Source organism: Eptesicus fuscus, chromosome 3 (assembly GCF_027574615.1).
Source record: "Eptesicus fuscus isolate TK198812 chromosome 3, DD_ASM_mEF_20220401, whole genome shotgun sequence".
Lineage (NCBI taxonomy): Eukaryota > Metazoa > Chordata > Mammalia > Chiroptera > Vespertilionidae > Eptesicus > Eptesicus fuscus.
Genome location: NC_072475.1, coordinates 98,390,879 through 98,413,463, shown reverse-complemented (window position 1 = coordinate 98,413,463; position 22,585 = coordinate 98,390,879). Strand labels below are relative to the sequence as shown.

Sequence of the window (22,585 nt, the reverse complement as noted above, 5' to 3'; positions counted from 1 at the left end):
CCCTACTTGCTAGCTACTCATCTCGTCTTCCTTGCATTGTCAGATTTTGTCTTTGGGAAGACATTTTGATTGTCCTGTGATGTGGCTGTAACTCCAACTGTGACAAGGGTCTACCTGACTCCTGAACTGGAAACCATGCCCTCTATTTTTGCAGCGCTTACTTTTGGCTTAAATGATGGGCCAGCACTAACAAGTGGGAATGACATTTTCGCAGAAATGGTTACAGAAATTATGCTTGCTCCTATGAATCAATTTCCAGCGTCTTTTCTGAATTCACTCTACCCTTGGCTCTTACCTTCCTGCTTACATGTTCTGCACCCCCCAGATATATGTTTCCATGTCCTTCCCCAGATTCCTGCTATAGAAAATATTAGCGTGGCCCTCAGCTGGGCTTCATTGTATCTCAAAAGCAGTCTGAGAATTACACAATGAAATCTTTCCCAATTTTACTCCCAACTCATTGGTCCTGTTTTGTTGTCTGAAGTTAGAATAAGCATATTTTTTTCACATGATAATCTCTTTAAATGTAATGAAAAAACATCATGCCTTCTCTAATGTTATAATATTGAGGGTTAAATCCAAGATGCTTGGATTTCTTTTCAAATATATGATTTTTACCCTTCATGTAGACACACCAACAATCTCCTCTTCTTAAAAGTCTACCTGAACATGTGGTGCTCAGAAAGGAACACTTACTCCATTCGTGATCTGACCTGCTCAGACTGAAAGGGGAGATTACTTGATCCAGACATAATTCTGCTAATGCCAGCTAAGACTACATTTATTCATTTGGCGACTACATCACTCAGCTGGCTCGGAGAGGTGTTTTAATTGACTTCAAACACTGAAGTCGGCCTGTCCCCCACCACCCTCTCACATACTCACAAGAACTCCCTTTAAGTCCTAAGTCCTCAGCCTGTCCTTCCACAGCTAATTTTTAAAATCTAAAGTCAAGCACCAGACTTTTAAATTTGCTCCACTTGTTAGTGCTGGCCCATCATTTAAGTCTGCCAACATATATTGAACTCTGATTCTCTAATTCAGCACACTAGCTAGCTTTCTCATTTTTTATATTTGTAAATTTTATGAACTTATTTTCTTTTTAGTTCATACAGTGAAAGAAATGCAAGTCCAATTACAAAGTGTAATGGTATAAAATAAAATAAAAATCTGAGTCTTGCATAATCATACATTGATTCATGGATTTAATCCTTGTTCAATCCTGTGGCATAGGTATTTTTAGCCTCATTATATAGGAGAGGAAACTGAAGATCAGGACTAACTTGCACAGGGCCATGTAGCTGGTAGGTTAAAGAGCTGAGACTAAAAGTTCTTTGATTTCAAAGTTATATGCCTTTTTTGCGCTATGTCTAGTCCTCCTCTTGACATAGCTATTTGTGTACAAAGGTATGTTGATTAACATTTTAAAAAACATATTCAGATAAATATTAACTATATATGCACTTACAAATAAAGATAATGTATTACAAAATTATTTATATCGTTGTCAATCAAAACTCCACTTGGAGTCTGTTAGGTAGAGACCACTCACTGCACTGGGGTCAGAACTAGGAATTCACTGTACAGCTGCATAGTTTCTTCATGCTTTACAAATGCACATCTAACATTGACAACCCCAAAATGCCTTTAGGCAGCTCTGAGAATATGAAAGCTCCTGTTGAGGTGACTCATGATAGCAAATACAGGCATCTGGTTGTGCTGAATTCACACAGCAAGAGACAGACGTGGGCATGTTCTACAACTTGGTTTGCTTTCGCTGTGAATTCTGAAACAAAAAGTCCTTCCAAAAAGATTGTTTATATACTCACTGGCGAAGAGAAAACATGCAGCATGCTGGCAGACCCTCTCCCAAACCAGGAAAAAAAGTAGTTGAAGTGTTTCAGTACTTTTGTGTACAGCTTGTTTCTATCACTACAAATACGTTACATAGAGACATTATGATTCCTCTGTAAGTTGAGAAAAGAATTTTGCATTTCTAGTCACTATAATCTAAAAGTACCCTTCTTTATTAATATAAGAGCAACCATATTTTAATTGCAATGATAGTATGTTCCAAAAAAGGTACAGGATGATTTACATTCACCTCTTTTATTAATACATAAGTTTACTCTTATTAAAGTATTAAAATAATAAGGTGAGAGGGGGACTGGGAGATAATGTGAGCACTGAAAACTAAAAATAATTTCTATTCATAGGATACAATAAACAGCAGTGTGTCCTGAAAGCTGTGGTACATTTACACAATGGAATGCTACTTGACCATAAAAAGGAAGAAAATTTTACCCTTTGTGACTACATGGATGGACCTGAGAACATTTTGCTCAGTGAAATAAGCCAGTCAGAGAAAGACAAGTACCATATGCCCTCACTCATATGTGGAATCTGATGAACAAACTGAACTGACAAGGAAAACAGAGGCAGAATCATAGAGAGCAAGCAGACAACTCTCAGGGGGCTGTAAAGGGATTGATCAAAAAATTTTTAAAACTGAAATAAAATTCATGGACATGGAGAGCAGTGTGGTGATTGGGGGTGTTGGTGGGGGTGCAGGTAGAAGGGGGCATAGAGGAGAAAAATGGTGATGGAAAAAAATAAAGGGAAAAACAAACAAACAAATAAACAAAAAATCAGCCAAGCATATCTTCCAAATCTCTCTTAAATTTGCATGATTTGCAGAAAGGATCACTTGTAAAATTTACTCAATTTTAAATACAAGTATTATAAGATTAATATTTTATATTCACATATAACATTTTTTATTCAATTTTGTGAACCGAACACAATATTTTTGTCTCATTAGATTTGTAATTTTATAAGATCAGAAACATTTCTGTTATGAATTTTATTTTGAAGTGCTTTGTCTAGAAAATAATAGTTTGCAGATATTGTGTTTGTGTGTTAAAAGTTAATTGAGCAACTTGGACAACAGAACTATGTTAAATTCCGAGTCCTAGCATGTAGTACAAATGATGTACCTGTATTATCATAACATCTAAAGAAAAGTAGGTGTCACAGGTTGAGTAAATCAACATTTACCTTGTGTTTTCACTGGATCTGATATCTGGCTTGGATCACTAATTCCATATGCATTAGCTGCCCTCACAAGGAAAAGGTAAATTGCATTAGGTTTGAGTCCTTTAATGGCAAATGTTTCTGTTTTCACATTCTCTGCTACAGTCTGCCAACTGCTACCAGATGCATGGCTAAGGAGAGAGACATGAGTTAGAACTTACATATTTAGTGGTAACTCACAAGAAAGGACAACTAAGAAACATCATTTTCACTCTACCTGAAGGCTTCTAGAATATAAGATGTTGGAGTTGCACCTGAATTCAAGTTTGGTTGCCATGACAATGTTACTGTATTTCTACTGACATCTATAACTTCAGGTTTGGAGGGGGCACTAGGGATTAAATTTGGGTCGGTGGGTCTTGGAGGCTGAACTGGAACTCCAAATTCTAACGAAGGGGGAAAAGACAAAAGATGTTTGCACATGTACGGATAAGTACATAAACAAATGTAGATCACCTATCCACCCACCCAGGCATCAGGATCTACTTTATCTATTTACCAATTAGTAAACAACTGCATCTGAAGCTTTATTTTAAGGTGAAATAGTATCTAATTTACCTTGGACTTCAATGTAAGCACTCCATGTTGCTTCACCACTGGGGGTGGTTGCGATGCAGGTGTACCGACCAGTGTCACCCAGCTGAGAAGACAGATGGAAAATAAATATTTGGAGCAATCAAGAGCTCAGTGGGCTGGAAAACCAATTATAGGGTTTGTATATGGCCCATGAATATGGATAACTGCATTAAAATTCACTAACCAAAAACTACCTCTTAATTGATTACATGTTTTTTTTTGGAATATATTTTATTGATTTTTTTTACAGAGAGGAAGAGAGAGGGATAGAGAGTTAGAAACATCGATGACAGAGAGACATCGATCAGCTGCCTCTTGCACAACCCCTACTAGGGATGTGCCCGCAACCAAGGTACATGCCCTTGACAGGAATCGAACCTGGGACCCTTCAGTCCACAGGCTGACGCTCTATCCACTGAGCCAAACCGGTTTCGGCTGATTACATTTTTAATGAATGTGAAGGAAAATATTGCAGACATAATATATTTTATATAGTTATTCTGGTTATATAATAAAAATAATTGAGTTAATATTTTTTTACAGTATCAGTGACAATAAATAATTCAAAGGTTTAATCTTGATTACTAAATCATATCTTTACTAGAGGCCCCATCACGAAACTCGTGCAAGAGTAGGCCTTCCTTCCCACGGCTGCCAGCACCAGTTTCCCTCTGGCACCCAGGACCTGGGCTTCCCTCACAGCCCCAGCTTCATCCAGAAGGTCGTCTGGAAGGACATCCGGAAGGATGTCCGGTCTAATTAGCATATTACGCTTTCAATATTATAGACTAGAAGCCTGATGCATGAAATTCATGCAAGGGGCTCGGCTCTCACAGCCACGGCCTCGACCCTCGCAGCCCTGGCTTCGTCTGGAAGGTTGTCCGTAGGACATCCGAAAGGTCATTTGGCCGTCCAGTCTAATTAGCATATTACTCTTTTATTATTATAGATATTTAGTAAGTCACATAATGAGGCTGATGAAGTTTACTCAATTACTATTCTTATTTCATATTTTATCAGAGTAACAATTATATTGATATCTGAGATAGATATTTATGGAAAAAGGATGGATATAAAATGAGTTGTTCTTATTTACTCCTTTCCCACAGTTTAAAAACCCGTAATTTAAGTCAGTTTAATAAGTGTGAAGCCAAACCCTAGCTGGAATGAACACTCTCTCTCACTTCTGAAGACTGACTGCTGGAATACAGCTCACGTGTTCAACTTTAAATTCCTCAACAGCATGATGCACCCCACGCCTCTGCTTAATGTAATTACCCGATCTTCAGGTAATGTTTGATAAAGCAAGAATGCTCTCACCTTGCTCTGGCAATTACAATAACAAAGTCACAATATTTTTCACAAAGTACAACATATTCACTTTTGGAGCACATAAAATGAACTGTTAATGCAGATCTAAAACTCCCAAGAAGCCACCCACAGTAGGCAATAAAGCAACTGAAATTTATGTTTATTGCTGACTAGGCTAATCTTTCATATGCCTCATAAGCTTGTCTGAACTTGACCTAAAAATAAAAAGAAAAGTCAGAAAACAACACAGCCCTGAAAGAACAGGTATGGATGTGATGCCCTGGGAAAGTAAATCCTTAAATTGTTCCCACAAACCTGTGGGCTTTTCACCATTTAGCATTCTGATTTAAATGTACACTCAGTGTGTACATTGCTTTATTGTTTCTGTTTGCATATATAGCATTCTATAATTGCAAAATGCTGAACCACATATTCACAATAGGAGAACTGTTCAAGTACATTGCATGTAAAATGGTTCTGGAAAGCATCTTTGAAAAAATGCTTTATGGAATGAATGACTGCTTCATACCACTACTTAGAGAGTATTTTTCTCCCACAAATTCTCATTTATTTTCCTCAATAGGTCTCAAAAATATTTTTTTCTCCTCCATCTAAAAACCTTAAATTACTTGCCATGGGCTAAATTATGAGTCAAATCATCTTAAATACACACAGTGGAATGTCTGAAAGAATAAAGCCTCCAATTTAAAGTATATTAATACTGTTATTTGGCATTTCATTAATTCTAAAACTTGAGACTTCAACACTAGTTGCTGGAGGCAAAAACAAAGTGAGACAAAATGGGAAACCCAGGGTGTCATTTCAAGTTACCTTCGCATATCGGATCTGCAGAACTCCAGTCTCAAGCTGTTTAATTCGAGAATCTTGGGTTGAAACAAGAACCCCATCCTTTCTCCACAGAATTGTGGGCACTGGACTGCCTGTGGCCACACAGCTGAGCACTAAGGTACCGTCCACTGCTACCGTCTGATTCACAGGACCTTGTCGAATGACTGGGGGAGGTCGGTCTGCAATCACTGCCGGAAGAAACAACAGGAAATGTATTTCTGCAACTGCAAGCAATTTTCTAATCATGGAAGCAACAGCAGTTGCTCTAGGCTTTGAAACAAGTAATTAAACAAGTAATTAAAATAGGAGACATGCATTATTCAGAATGCATTTGGATGATGCACTGATTCAGAATATTAAAATGAGATAAAATGTATTCCTTTCAAATGACCAACTGACTGAGTTTGCTACATTATGAAGGGTCCTACTTAAGAGTTCAGGGACTAACTAAGGATTGTAGGTAGTGAAGTAGATGTACAGTGATGAGAAGTGGAATGCTGTACTTTTTAAACTTCAAAATATGTAAAAAATAAAGACAACAATAACAGAACAAACATTTACCCCAAAAAAGACTTATGAGAGAAATTTTCATAAATGAACCAAAGCCAACTTGATATTTGATAATTGTTTTGTGTCACATAGAAGAAATGATTGTATCATACCAGCATATTTGACAGTTTTGGATTCAAAAAGGTATTTGGATTTTCATAATTTATAAATCAATATGGTTGAGCTTCCTTCATCTTGGAATTCTTTCTATTAAAATAACATGTGGGTAAAAATTTCCCAATCCTAATGAAATCAGAGAAACTGGAAAACTTCCCAACTATATTGTTGGTAGGCTAATCCAAAAATATAACTCAAGCTGATGTCCTGTCCTAGGCAATATCAAATTTCCATATTGAGATTATAGGAATGGGAAAACACTTTTGCCAATTCTATTATCTCAACAGTTTTAATATAGTATAGAAGGAAACAGTGGGGGCCATTTTTATAATATATAAATGAAAGTATTATTATCATATCAAAAACCTAAAAACATTACCTGAGATAATAAAGAAATTAGTTTAGGGAAAGATCTAAAGCACTGTAGTGGAACTGGAATAAACTTTGCAATAGAAAGATGTTCTCATCCCCTGGCCTAGGCAATTTGGGTGAAATGACATAGATATTTTTAAATAAACAAAGAATTAAACATTGCTTAATAAAATTTGTCCTTATTAAGCTTTACAATTCTAAATATTAATTTAAAAACTGTAAAAGTTACAAAAACACAGAAGACAATTTTACAAAATTGCCTGATTAGCGGAAACTGGTTTCCAGAATGACTAAATTTTGGATGCAACGATTTGTAAAGCTGGATGTGTCATGTTCCAAGTTTTCTGAACCAAAGATTTTCACAAGCTGGGGTCATACTTCAATTTGTTCCTCATTTATCATGCAATGATTATTAGTTTTGTGCATTCAAACTGAGAGAAACAAGAAATCAAAGGAGTGAGGCCAGCAACTGTGGATTTTTACTCCATCCTTCTGATTCCCTTTCATCGTTGGTTACTGGTGTGGAATCTGTTAGTACCAGTGGTGGTGGATTAGAAGCCTGGAGTTTAAAACTTGGCAGGAGTGTTTCAGATATTCCATGGATGAAAAATATAAGCCAATAATTCCTTTGATTAGAATTATTTAATCTTTTCTACTTTATCTGTTGAGATTGGCTAAAGTCAAATCAGAGGCCCCTCCTGATAAGTATGAAGAAAGAATGAACGTGTTTTATTGCATTTGGATTTTTATAAGACTCTGACAAATGTGTTCTATTGATTATAAGAATAAGTGAATATTATTTCCAGGAATTAATTAAATTTGTAACAGAGCACTTCTTTATAACTGATTAGAATTAATCAGTTACGGAGTGGTTTATGTTTGGTAGTCTTCTTAAATTTAGAAACAATCCAATGATTAAGTCAATATTCCATATCTTTATAGTTCTTTGATATTTGCATATTTAGCATCCATATCTCCTTACCCCATCCCAATACAGTTTAGTGATGCTATTTCTGTGTCATTTATTTTTTCCTGGTTTGCATTGGGCAGTTTACAAAAATAAAGGGAAAAAAGAGGAGTAGGGTCCATTATCAGTTCTACCATCTGTCATATGCTTTTGTGCAAGTTCCTTAAATTCTCAAAGCCTCCGTTTTTTGTGTTTTGTTTTTAATCTGTAAATATAATAATAATTGAGGATAGCAATACTTGTTCTAACCATCTCAGAGGATAGCTATGAAGATTTAAATGGAATAGTAGATGTGAAAGTGCTTTGCTAATTGCAGAAACTGTCACATTACCACTGAAATTTTCTGTAAAAAAAGAATATGCAAATCAGAGCTAAATGCATTCAATAAAGCAATTTCACACTTTTGATAGAAAAAAATTGAAACATTTTGGTGTTGTCACAGATTAGAATAAAATACTGATGAAATATTTAAATTTACTCAAAAAAAAAAAAGATGGCAGTCTATTTATGAGTCAAAATTAACCTTAGGATTCATGAGATACTAGTAAACCTCAAATTAAGGTTCTAATATTTTACATTAAGATTATTAGAATGAATTATCAGGTTGATACAATAGAAAGTTTAAAAGAACAGAAATAACTTTTAACAAAGTGAGGAAGTGCATAGACTTTGGAGTTAGAAGATGAAGCTCTGTAACAATGAAAAAATGCCTTATCTCTGCCATCCAATACAGAAGCAAGAGTTCAAATGGCTACTGAGCACCTGAGTATAGCTAGTGTGACTGAAGACCTGGCTGTGTAATTTTATTTCATTTTAAGCAATTTAAATTCCAATTTAAACAGCCTCACATGGCAATGGCTACCACTTGGACAGTGCAAAATATTGTGTTAAGTCTCAGTTCTGTTGCTTGTTATCTGTATGATGTGGGCATACCTTTTCTCAGCCTCCTTTTCCTCATCTGTAAAATGAGATGGTTTCACATTTGAACTTGTTGATATGTGAGAAGTCCTTAGCCTTGTGCAGAGCACAAAGGAAGCACTGAATAACTGCAACTTTTTGTTATCAGTAGAGTGGTAACAGTGTTGGCATAAGCAGTGTGACAGGTGGTGTAACCCGGTCACAGCAGAGTTTATAGAAGTTTACCTATCTTTTCCCCACATTCAATGAAAGATTTTAAGACCCTAAAAAATGAGGGCATATCACTGGGTTAGTATTTTCTCACCTCAAAAATAATGATCTTGAAGACAATGGCAATACATATAAATATATCTATAAAATATTTTAAGTGGACAATAATACAAAATACCAAGCAAACACTGACTGGTTTAAATATGAAAAGTTCACATTTATACACTAAAAAATATCAGATATAGTATGTTACAGTTGCTCAGTTTACAAACATATCTCACAAATCCATAATTTAGGCTGTAAAAAATTATGCCATTTAGGAATTGGGGAACTGAAACTTTCAGAGTTCAAGTGATTTGTCCAAATTAAATATTAATTGGCAAATCTCACTTTTTAAAATTAAAGTTAACCCACTTTCCCCTGTATATTAATAACTTTTGAGTGCTAAATGCAAAAGATTTTAAATTACTTACATAATTTACTACCTACTGTATTTTCTTATATTCTAGTAATAAAGAGAAGAAATATTTTAATTAAATTGGTGATATGAATTTCTCTTTTCCTGAGTCAAATGCTACTTGCAGTAGGTCACAAGTACAGAGAAAGCAACATTACAAGGGCAGTGGCTACTCCATTTTCTGCGCCTTATGTTTTACTCTGCTGTTGCCTTTGTGTTTTGCAAACAGTAAATAAAGAAATTAAAAAAGCTAAAGTTAAATAGTATTCAGAAAGTATTCTGTCTACTAGCCTATGCTCTTGACTTGACTTGGTAAAATATAAATACTGATATTGCCAGCACTCGAGGTAATTATAGCATACTTATGAAGAATGAGTCCATAGATTTGTACAGAATCAATGAACTCCAAAATAAAGAAAACAAAACTAAAAATACAATATTACTATGGCAAACACAAAATCACCTTATATCTTTCCAGGGATTGTAAGGTGAAACAGGAGTGGTAGGAGTGAATTCTTACTAGGGATAAATCACAAATCCACAAATTTAGAGTTTTGTTTTTGCCTTAGTTTAGCAAAAGTTGCTATCTCTGATCTATTTTCACTAATATAAGAATTCATGATAATGCCATGCCAGATGGCACATAGGAAGCTTTGCTTTCAAATTATTAATTATGAGACTAATGAAAGATACTTAAAGCTATGTTACCATAGTTGTGTTTTTTTTTGGCCTTTTTTCATGTATACCTGTATTTGCAAGTTGCTTTATAGAGTTGAAATTATAAATGTATGTGCAATTATATGTTCTATTTTTTCTTGCATATTGATTATATTGATCTTTGCCAAATTCATTGCATGATCTTAACAATCATTATTTAATATCTGTACTTAATGTAAGAAATTAAAAAAAAAAACTTTTTAGGTTATTCTAACTTATTTGAGCCAACACATCTATATACATAAAAAGGGAGTGACCATGATGACTGAAACAACTGGTTGACCAAACAGCAGGCTGCAAGGGGCAACCAGGCTGGCAGGGGGGGCAGTTAGCATTTACCAGGCCAGCGGGCGGGGGGGATTTTGGGGGTGACCAGGCTGGCAGGGGGAGCAGTGAGGGGCAACCAGGCCAGTGGGAGGGGCAGTTGGAGGTGACCAGGCTGGCAGGGGGGGCAGGCAGGGGCAACCAGGCCAGCAAGGGGTTGGGAGGCAGTTAGGGGCGACCAGGCAGGCAGGTGAGCAATTAGGAGTCAGCGGTCCAGGACTGTGAGAGGGATTGGGCCTAAACCAGCAGTCAGACATCCCCTGAGAGGTCCTGGATTGGAGAGGGTGAGTCTGAGCTGAGAGGACCCACCACCCGTGTACGAATTTTGTGCACCAGGCCTCTAGTCTATATATATAAAAGGCTAATGTGCTAAGTGTTCGACTGGTTGCTATGACACACACTGACCACCAGGAGGCAGGCACTCAACGCAGGAGCTACCGAGCTGCAGTGATGTGGCAGCAGCATTTCTCAGGTGATGCACCCCAAAACCAGAGAGGAGGGAGCCCGATTCCTCACAGGGCCACGCGATTCCACCTTTGGCCATGGGTTATATTGTTGCTGGGGCATTATTTGCCCCAAATCTGGTTTAGCGCACACTTGTGTTTGCGATCCACACCCTGTATGACAGCAACTTTGCAGAGTGCCCTCTCGCACTCTGGGACCCCGCAGGGGATTTTGGAGATCCAGTTTGGCCCGATCCCCGCAGGCCAGGTCGAGGGACCCCATCTGCTGGAGAAACCCTGTTCACTCCACAGAAGCCTGGGAGGGACCACCGGAGGTTGGCTTCCGGGTGTGTCTAGCCCATCTCTCGCAGTCCTGCCCTGCCGGCCACTTTCTAATTAATTTCCTTTCAATGTGCACGAATCTGAGCACCGGGTCACTAGTATATTATATGTATCATAGACAGTGGTAGGAGTTCAGACTTTTAAATGACACAATCCTAATTTTGAATCTGACTTAACCAATAGCTAGGTGTTTATTTATTTATTCTTTGCTTCTTCCATTCATGCAAAAAATATCTACTCAAAATCTATCATGTGTCATACTTTGGAGGTTACGGGAATATATTTAACTTAATTAGGTAAACATGGGCCCTGCTCTCAAGGAACTTAGTGTCTCATGAAGATTACAGGAAAATAAACAGGGAAAGTACAGAATGTGGTGATAGATGGTATGTAGGTAGATAGATAGATAGATAGATAGACAGACAGATAGATAGATAGATAGATAGATGATAGCAGCGGTGAAGGCATCGTACCCATACTTGAGGAGTTAAGGAATGCTTTTTGAAGGAATTGAAATTTCAAGTCAGTAGAAACAGCATGCACATAAGTGTTAAAACAAAGAAAAAACACAGCAAACAATAAAACTGGGGCATGTGAGCAACACAGTATCTACAGATAAGCTTGTAAAGATGAGATTATGAATTGTAAAGCATATTAAGGAATATAAACTTTATCCTGAGCGTACTAGGTAACAAAATAATAAAATTAAGATATTAAAATTATTTCAGAATCTTTTTTAATTTCAGGATATTTATAAAATCCTAACTACTTATGGATAAAATAGTAAATACTTTTCCCTTGAAGTTAGGATTAAAAGAATATATCTACTATCACCAATTCTACTAATTATATTGGTGGTCACACACCATGCCCAACAAGTAAAAGAAATAAAAGGTATAAAATATATAAATATTGGAAAGAAGTAAAATTGATTTTCTTGATAGTTGACACATTTTGCTCATAGACATTTCAAAATAATCTACCTATAAACAATTAGAAATAATGAGTGGATTTAGTAAAGTTGCTGGATACAGACTTAATATACAAAGTCAACTGTACATCTTACTTTAAACAATAGCATAATGAAATTTAATATCTATATCTGCAAATCACATAAAAAATTATAAAACATCATAGGTATAAATCTGCCAAAATATGTGCAAGATGTCCATCTTAAAATATAAAACATTGTTGAGAGATTTAAAGATCTATATAAATTGAATACGCCATTTCCCTAATTTAAAAGACTCAGATTATTAAAATGTTGATTTACTTTAAGTTGTTCCATAATTTAAGTGGAGTGAAAATTATTTAAAACTCAGATTTCTTAGTTTGTTTAGGATATGTGTGTGTATATGGAGAGAAAATCAAAAGTTGTTTTTAAAGCTGATGGGAAAATGCAGAGGACCTCTAATAGCCAACCCAAAACAAGGAAACAGAGCTGGAGACTTACACTACCAGTTTGTAAAACATACGATAAAGCTGCATTTATTAAGACCATATATACTGCCATAAAGTGATCAACGGAACAGAATAGAGAGAACAGACGTAGGCCACATTTGAATTCTGATTAAGAACCCACTGTGATTCAGTGTGGAAAGGACAGTCTTTTAAAAAAAATGATACTGGAACAGTTCATATCTATATAGGGGAAACGAATTTTTCCCTTATTTTATACTATACACACACACATTAATTTAAGATGGATTAAATATTAAATTTCAAAAGTACAGAGAATAAAGCATCCAGAAAAAAGACTTAGGAGAACATTCTCATAAACTCAAGGTAGGACAGGAAAGTAAAAGCACCAAGTATAAAATAAAAAATAATATATTGCTCCTTATTAAAATTTGTTACTTAAGCCCTGAAATCATCATTAAAAGAATTAATAGAAAGAAATATTTATAATACATATACTATGAGAAAGTAAAAGTAGAGAAATGACTACATGAATCCACCAAAGGCAAACCAAGAGAATTGAGTTCACATGTCCACCAACAGAATTGCACAGGTATTGCTAGCTTTATTAATAAAAGCCCTAAATTGAAAACAATCCATTAATAGAAGAATACAGAAATAAATTCTGAGCTATATATACAACGGAATACTACACACCAGCAAAAGTACATATGTATATCCTATATAATAAAAGCATAATATGCAAATTTACCAAACAGCAGAACAACCTGTCGGTGGGGGGTGGGGCCAGCAAGCAGGTGGCACCAGGCCAGCGTGCCAGTGGGCAGAAGGGAGGGGACGGCGATCGGGAGGCAGCGGTGACCAGCGGTGGCAATGGGGCGATCAGGGAATGGGGGGGCCGGGCTGGTCAGCCATCCCCTGATCGCCCGCCCGGTCACCTCCCGCAGAGGGAGGCCACCGGCGAAGGTGGCAGTGGCGGCAGTGGCAGGGGGCGGGGCCGGCCAGCGCCGTCCCCTGATCAGCCTGCCCGGTTGCCTCCTGCAGAGGGAGGCCAGCCTGCGGGAGTGGGCCTAAGCCATTAGTTGGACATCCCCTGAGGGCTCCTGGACTAAGAGAGGGTGCAGGCTGGACTGAGGGACTCCCCCCCTGCCCCGAGTGCATGAATTTTCATGCACCGGGCCTCTAGTATACATATATTTTTATATACTTACTTGCATACTTTTTTTTTTCAAGTTATTACTATTACTAGAGGGGTGGGGCCAGCTGGGGGGAGAAGCCGCGGGCAGTTGGCAGGATGGCCCCGCCTCCGGTTGAATTCCTGGTGGAATTCCAGGTTGAGGGGACAAATTGCATATTAGCTTTTTATTATATAGGAGGATTATCCACCTAATGGTTTGGAGATTATCTCCATCACTGTGTCATTATAATGTATTTGCCATTAATTGATCATGTTTAGGGAAGTTAATAAACAGGACAAAAATAACATCATTTAAGAAAAAAATGTTCATTATCATGAGTTGTGAGTTCAGTTTTACAATAATTCACTTAACTTGGAGGAAAGAGAAAGGATGGATTAAGAGAGATTTTAAAAATTATATATTTTTTTCCAAAACTTGGCAACATTCCTATGTATAGCTAGCTATTCAGTACAATTTTTTCTTTACATAACTGCCATGCTTTTACGAATCTGACAGTGCTAGAAATTTATATTAAGGATAATTTTAGACTTAATCATTGTATTAATATCCTCTTTAGCTTTACACCAACATTGCTGTAAGGATACAAAGTTGAAAATAAATACTTTTACTGGCATTCCCATTAGACCCTAAACGAAACTTGCACATTTTGAAATAAATGTTCTACTTTACCATCGGTAACTTCCAAATATGCTTTTGTGATGATACTTCCGGCAACATTTAAAGTCTGGCAGATATAATAACCAACATCAGATCGCTGGACATTAGTAACAGTGAGGTCACCAGTCTGGGAGACTGAAAAACGGCTGGATGACTGTGGTGGCTGATATGAAAACAGTAGATTCTAGAACCCATAATTTGGGGCAGGGGGGAGAATAACCATAGGTTAATTGCTGTGTTCCAATAATTTGTGTGTGTATATATATATATATATATACATATATATATATATATATTTATAAATAGATATATAAATACACACAAACACACAAACCACACACACACACACACACATATATATATATATACACACACAAGTAAGCTAAATATACTTTTATCGCATGCTCACAAATATAGATGTGCACATCCATAAACACACAAATACACGAAGTTTAATGATCTAATCTTAAAAAGGATTATTAAAAATTCTAAATATTGATATATGCTTTTATAATTATTAGTTTCCAACAATACTAGATATAAGAGGATATTAGGTATCATTAGAGTTAAAAATTTTTACATATTCAACCAAGGCAGAGTCAAAAGCTATTTCATATATATATGACTATTAGGATTATAAACACAGTTTTTCATTATATAAACAAAATGAAAATTTAAGCATATTCTGACAAGTAAAGTTCAAGAACATCATGTTAGCACCATAACAAATATCTGCTAGCCTTCCATTATAAAAGTTCAGTAGCCTCTATAAAATCGTTAATAATTTCTTTTTTATCTTGCTAAAAGGTGACCACATAATGAATGTAAGAATTCATAATGGCACTTTATTTCTGCAAAGTTATTATAAACACAAAATAGAGACAAAATGTGATGTTATTTTTGTGTTACAAATTTCTACTATGAGTTGAAACGTAATGTTTGTCAGAGGGAGTGTCTATTTTATGCAAAATAAGATATCATGTTATTGTTTCTTTCATGAAATAAAATATATCAACATTTCTTCTAACAAAAGAAAGTTACTCCTTTTTCAAAGTTTAGTTGCCTTTTAATATATATCAATTCATAGAGACTTAACTACTATTCCATAATATATCTCCAATAAAAAATTTCTTAAAAGTAAGTTATATTGCCCTGGCTGGTGTGGCTCAGTTGGTTGAGTGTCATCCCATACACCAAAGGGTTGCTGGTTTGATTCCCAGTCAGGGCACATGCCTGAGTTGCAGGTTCAGTCCCCAGTAGGGGGAATATGTGAGGCAGCCAATATATGTTTCATTCCCGCATTATTGTTTCTCTTTCTCCCTCCCTCCCCCTTCCTCTCTCAAAAAATCAATAAAAAAAGTAAATTGTATCATTAAACCAAACAAAACCAAATTAAAATTATCTTGAAATTTGATGTAAAGTTTAAATATCTTAAGGAATAATTTATTTACATAATTAAATGAATCGCTTAAATGTTACTTTATTAAGAACTTCTAGTAGAAGTTCTAGAAGGAACTAGTAGATTTATTAGTATTGCTACACAAATTTTCTTATATAATGTATTTCCAGTTCTTCCTGTTGTACTAAAATATTTTGTTTTTTCTTGTCTGTCAGCAAATTTAGTCTTTTGAGGCCTAATGGTATGTGTTAGAATCAACCACGTTACTAGAACTGAATGATGTCCTACTTACCATAATCAAGTTAATATTTGCTTACCAAAGGACAGACAATGGTAAACTTGATGTTACTGCCTATAGAAGATGACTGAGTACAGTGAGGAAACTACTTATATGTTATTTAGCACAGTATAAGCAAGACCATGAAACAACACACCCATGAGTGATTTAAGCAAAAACTGAAAGAGGTCAGAAATATATATATGCATTAAAAATGAATGAGAACCCTTTTTTTTTTCACAAGTATCAGAAACAAAAGGGAAAAATGTCCCTTTATTGAAGAAGGCAAGTTATTAAGAGATAAGAATAAAAGAGTTACACTTTAAAAACTATTTTATTTTTAAGTTTCCTATTATTTTAAAAGTGAAATTGTTTCAAAATTTCCTTTACATTACACTGAAGTCCAATAGTTAACTTAGATTATATAAGGACATACAACTCTATATCATAGTTTCAGGGTATATAGAAAATTATGGTTTATAAAATGTTTAGATAGTATGATTTGATAGTAAGTGCTGATCACATAGGATAGTTTTCTAAGAATTAGAATATAGTGAGCTATATTTAGCATGATATCTATGTTAAAGAAAATTCCACACTGTTTGATAAAATTTTAATTGATATATAAAAGAAGTGAACAAGAAACTTCTAAATGCTGGTGCTTTCAGAGATATTGAACTAAATAATTGTCATCGCTGTTTTAAATGTGTATAAATATTTAACATATAATTATAGATATTGCATAACATAAATTATAACTAATTATGTTGAGAAGAACATTTTTTAATGTTGCTGAATTGTAAATAAAAGTACATTTTATATAATAAAACAATTACTATTCAATATACTACCCTGTGTATCAGGCAGGAAAATTGCTTTGAGAATTAAAACAATGAAGAAAATTTTGTCTTCTCTCTCAATGCAAAAATTTCTATGACACTGATATTTCACAATTTCTTAAAGTGACAGCTATATGACTAAATAATGTTATACATACATACATACACACACACACACACACACACACACACACACACACATACATATACATATTTATACATATATATGCCTGGCACCTATTTTTGCTGATTGAAGTAACAGACCAAACCCATACCTGACTCCCCTCTCTCCTCCAAAAAATAGCTGGTTGAGGATTTCCGGTTGCTTCACACTGAAAAGTTACAGTTCGCCCCAAGGCCACAACCTGGTCCCGGGGCTTCACAACGAAATGCGGAGGTTCTAAAGGAGATGAAACAAATTACACTGAATTAAAAGCATGTAGTTATTGTCTTAATTGAGAAATCTGCTGATATCCCAACTGCTGTCATTATCTTATACAACTTAAGTACTGTAGTCCGTAATGTGCAAATTTCCATCCTTAATTCAATTGATGCTTAATTGTAGTATATTTATAGAATGCAATAGAGCTGTTTTGTGAAGAGGTGTTGGTGTGTGTGTGTGTGTGTGTGTGTGTGTGTGTGTGTGTGTGTTTATTACCTGACCTTCTAAGGTTAACCTTCATATTAAAAAGAGTTCTTGAGCTACAATTTGACCCCTTACATTCATTCTAAGTAATCCTGAAATTTGATTGAATAACTATCTTTTCTCATTTAGAGCTGCTTAAAGGTGAATGGAATGTAATTATACACACAAGAACCTCCTGATGTAGGCAGGTCCTAAGATTACTTTAACTCAAAAGCTCCTGAAATGCTACCATGCAAATTATGACCCTTTAAAATCCTTAGTCCAAGTACTTGAATAGAAATGCATTTAAAGCAATAGTAGAGTCCAATTCCTCCTTCATTTACATAGGCAAGGGCATGTTCAAACAGAATATATATGGAAATGAGGGCAAATTTGAAACATCTGCTCATCTTGACACTATAAATACTGCCAGCTTTGTCCAAACTGTTTGATTTATACAGACTTAAATGGCCACTTCATCCAGCAGTAAATAGACTGTCAGAAAATTGTCTCAGTTACATCGAGACCAATGGCAGCTGAAAACATTAGGTGTGCTGATGGAGTCACTCCTGCGGGGGGTGGGGGGATGCTTGTTTGGACTGTGCTCTATGCTTGGAAAAATGTGCACTGAATGTAAGTCTTTCTACCTTCTGTTTACACTTTTCACATTCATTTCTTATCAACTGTCTGAAACACCTAATTATTCTCCTCTCCTCTCAGTTCAAATTGAAGGGAATGTTTCAAGCCAGGCATTTAACAGTTTATATAGGGTTGGGTTCTTCTAATCCACTTTTTAAGACTGTTTCACTGTTTCTAACATTTTCCTTAGAAGTTCTTTTAGTTACTTACGTCAGTCACTTAGGTTACCTCTATAAAAATGATATTCAGATTATTTCTACAAATGCTTCCACTCTGCTCACAAGAACATTATTTGTTAATGAAGGTGAAGATTTGAAAGGGTATTTTTCTCTAGCTAAATATTTCTGGTTAATTAATCTAAGATACACACACACAAATGTTTCTAATATGTTCCATGCATAAATTTTATAAGTGTATATATACATATTAATTGATATAACTCTTCAGAAAAAAGGAATATGTAAAAAAACTAAGCTGAAGATAACATGATGGCAAAACTGAAGAAAGCAATTACATCTCCTAATTTCTTCTATACTCCCTTTTTATTTTTAATTGAGGTTTAGTAGAAATTATACCATTTGACTAGAAAATTATAGGACATGCGAAAAATCAGGTCAAATGCCTTCAAATGTTTTGTAACTTATAGGGAAGAAAATATGAAGTTAGAAGATATAGTTTAGGTTCAATTTGGTAATGCTCAAGTTCTAGCTTATAATTTTTTAAAACTCTGATTGTAATTGAATGGTTTACTCATGAATTTAACAAACACTATCATTATCTAGGTATAATAAGCATGGACATCATCGCTTGGGGATTTTCCTCCATACACATTCATACAGGAGCATTGGATTCCTTCATTAAGGGTTGGAGTGATTGATTGATGTAGATATCAGAGGAAAAACTGAAAGGACTGACTGGATAATAAGCAAAAGCCAGAAGAGACATTTATTTGTTTCAATAAAAAACACCAAGTGATTAATTAAGTGAATGGGAGAATATAACTTTCCAATATGCAGGGAATTTGGGTAGGGAAATATAAATATTTTAACCACTTAGACAAGTAAAAACTTCGGGTGGTCTTTTTCCTATTCTCAGAAGCATGTCTAATAATGTGTGCCAGAATCCACGTTTCTTTCATAAAATGCCAGCTCTCCTCCAACCTCAAAGACCTACTTGGGAACAAGGGATGAAAACCCTTATGCTAACTACATTTATCCTGCAGCAATCCTTCCACACAGGATATTCGACTGGAAATGAATTTACTACATTTTATAGGTATATTGTTGAGCCAACATCAACAGTGACATCAGCCACAAGGTATGTCTTAGAAATAAAACAAAAAATGTACAGGGGTTGGCAAGAATAGGTTTACAGTTAGTACATGAAAAAGTTTAATCATATTATTATTTATTAATTGTTGTATTATTTTCCATTCAACTGTAAACCTACTTTTGCCCACCCCTGTATGGTAAGCATCAGATGTAAATGTATCTATAAAAATAATTTAAATGAATTAAATACACCTATGAATCCATCTTAATCAGCTATCCATTTAGATCGAGAAGGCCATTCATAATATGCATCTACTTGATGTTTATAATAAAATATTTTTCAAGGCTATAACATTTAAACTTGCTATAATTAAAAATAAATAATCATGGTACTAATGTTACATACGGTTAGTATTGAAAATTTAGAAAATTAGAGAAGCAAAGAAAAGAAGTAAAACAACCTATAATTCAACTATGCAAATTTGACCATATTGTATTCACAAGCAATTCATTTTAATGACTATTTAATAATCCATATACAAATTACCTTATTTAACCAATCAATTAGTTTTTAATTTGGATTGTTTTAAATTTTCACTATTAAAAATAGTGGTGAGATTAACATCCTTCTCAATCATATTCAAAATTATTTAAACTCACACTTTCTCTGATAGGGCACTTTCCTCAAAAACCTCACAGACACCGAGCATTAACATCTCAGCCAAACTGAACTTGGAATCTCCTATTAATTAGCATTTTTATGTCAATTTCATTAAGCACTTATTTTCATATTACCTTGTTGTTGAGATCCTATATGTTGTAGATTGTGTTCTATGCTTATCTTTTTTATTTCTAAGAACTATTTATAGACTAAGATGTTATCTACTTCTCAGATATGTTGTAGATATAGCTTCACATTTTGTTAAATCTTTTTAATCTGGTTAGATGTTATTGTTATTCTATCAATAATATTATATAATGTAGATTATATAATACATAATATATAAACATTCAACTCCATTCTCATCCTGTCTTTATTTTTTATGTTTAAGTTTTAATCATCTATATTTTTGTATATAAAGTTGTATAGAGAAAGCTATTTTTTTCAAATAGCCTATTATTGTATCACCATTATTGAACAATCCAACCTATCTGTATTAATATGAAGTGACACCTTTATAAAACTTGTGCAGCTTTTTAACTGAAAGAACAAATAGGGAGATATTTTTAGGGTCAAAATTATTTTCTGGCATAACACTCAGCATATGCATACAAAATTCTCCAAAAATGGCATTCCTGCATCCCTTTAAATAGTGAATAGACCTTCCCCAATGTACTGACCATGACAGTAATTAGAAACCTAATGACTATTTATATGAGAACAAATGTTTATCAAAGCAAACTTTAATAAATTTTGGACACATCGTATAGTTATTCCTTGCACAAAATGTAGTCAATTTGATACATAGATATGAAAATGAGTGCAAACAGCTTGAACTGCAAGGTTATTCACCAATAGGACTTTTAATGACTATTATTGAACACAGTTATAAAATCTCAGATAGACAAACATGAATACGTAAACATGTTTTGAACAAAAAAGTCCAAATTGTTTCTGGGCACCTATTTTGGTTTGTTTATCTTATGAGATATAAATTGAAACATTAATTCAACCAAGATACAGTCTATCACGTATTTTATCACTCAGGAGAGAAAAAATAGGACTCGGATCACACATCATTTAATAAGACAAAGTTAGCAACCCATTACCTTTACTCTTTGTCAGTTACCCATACTTCCTGCAGACTTTATTCTGTGCAGTCTGTCTTTGTGGCCAATGACAAGTGAAACATGGAGGCTGATTGGTTGAAGGACATGGAAGGGTATGGATGGAAAGGGGAAGAGAAGTTCCAGTCACAGTGACACGATGATTAGAAGATGGCCAATAAAATGTCAACTTACCAGACACAACTAAAACGAAAAAAAAGAAAACATGGAATAAATAAAAATAAAGAAACAGAAACGAAATAGAAAAAGTAATAAGATTTGACTTAACAATGATTTTTCTTTTAAAATAAAGAACACATTAATATTTGGATGCATGGGTCATACTGTCCATGAATGAGTATATTTTGTTAGCATTTTAAGTATAATCATGAATAATTTAAGAAAATTAGAAATGAATCTTAAAATCTCTTCAATGATTAGATGACAGAGCTACAGTGGATGACAGCTATAAAATTATAAAACACTTTTCAATGACTTTACATTTTTTTTACTAGATGACAGGATTAGGTAACTATATGTATAAAGAGTTTTTTAAAAAAAAACCACTATAAATATTAATTGATAATGTTATGTAGATTAGATATCAAACATCTTAATCAAAGATAAAGAAGCATTAAATACTATAACTCCACCATCAGATTATTTTGTAAAGGTTTATGCTGCCAATAATATTCTATTAAACTGTGCTTCTCATACTTGAATTAGCATACAAAATCACCCTAAGATCTGTTTAAAATACAGATTATGATTCTATAGGTCAGGAGTGTGGCCTGAAATTTTGTGTTTCTAAAAATCACCCAGGTGCTGTTGGCCCATGATCACAGGTTGAGAATCAAGGCTACTAAAAGCCATTACATTTAAATTATTGCATATTTTTAATTGAGCAGACATAAAAGAAGTGAACACATCATGAAAACACAGAAAATTTTATAACACTATCTAATAAAGTCATAATCATATTATCTGTTTTCAATGATGAAACATCAGGCATTTTAACATATCAAGTAATACATATTTTAAATAGTGGAAACTGATTGTTTTGTTTCAGTCTTTTAGAAGCAATGGCAATTCCTACTGTCAAATGTAGAATTTTTTCATAAAATCCCAGTAGACTACCACAATACATTTTATTCAGATTAATAATTCCCATTTCAGCAAGTTCAAATTAAAGAGACTTAATATACATTCCTGTAGTTTAAGTAAATGAACTATGCCAAGCACTGCTGC

General features: G+C 34.6%; 1 protein-coding gene across 1 annotated transcript in view; it reads right to left on the bottom strand.

Annotated features, from left to right (window-relative positions):
• Window positions 1-22,585, bottom strand: part of ROBO1 (roundabout guidance receptor 1) — a 449,233-nt gene that overhangs the window by 72,727 nt on the left and 353,921 nt on the right. The window contains exons 7-13 of the mRNA XM_008152276.3: window positions 21,533-21,541; window positions 17,311-17,435; window positions 14,533-14,704; window positions 5,812-6,017; window positions 3,652-3,733; window positions 3,311-3,479; window positions 3,058-3,224 (exon numbers count right to left, since the gene is read on the bottom strand). Of these exons, the coding sequence (XP_008150498.2) occupies window positions 3,058-3,224; window positions 3,311-3,479; window positions 3,652-3,733; window positions 5,812-6,017; window positions 14,533-14,704; window positions 17,311-17,435; window positions 21,533-21,541 (930 nt within the window). The remainder of the gene's footprint in view (window positions 1-3,057; window positions 3,225-3,310; window positions 3,480-3,651; window positions 3,734-5,811; window positions 6,018-14,532; window positions 14,705-17,310; window positions 17,436-21,532; window positions 21,542-22,585) is intronic.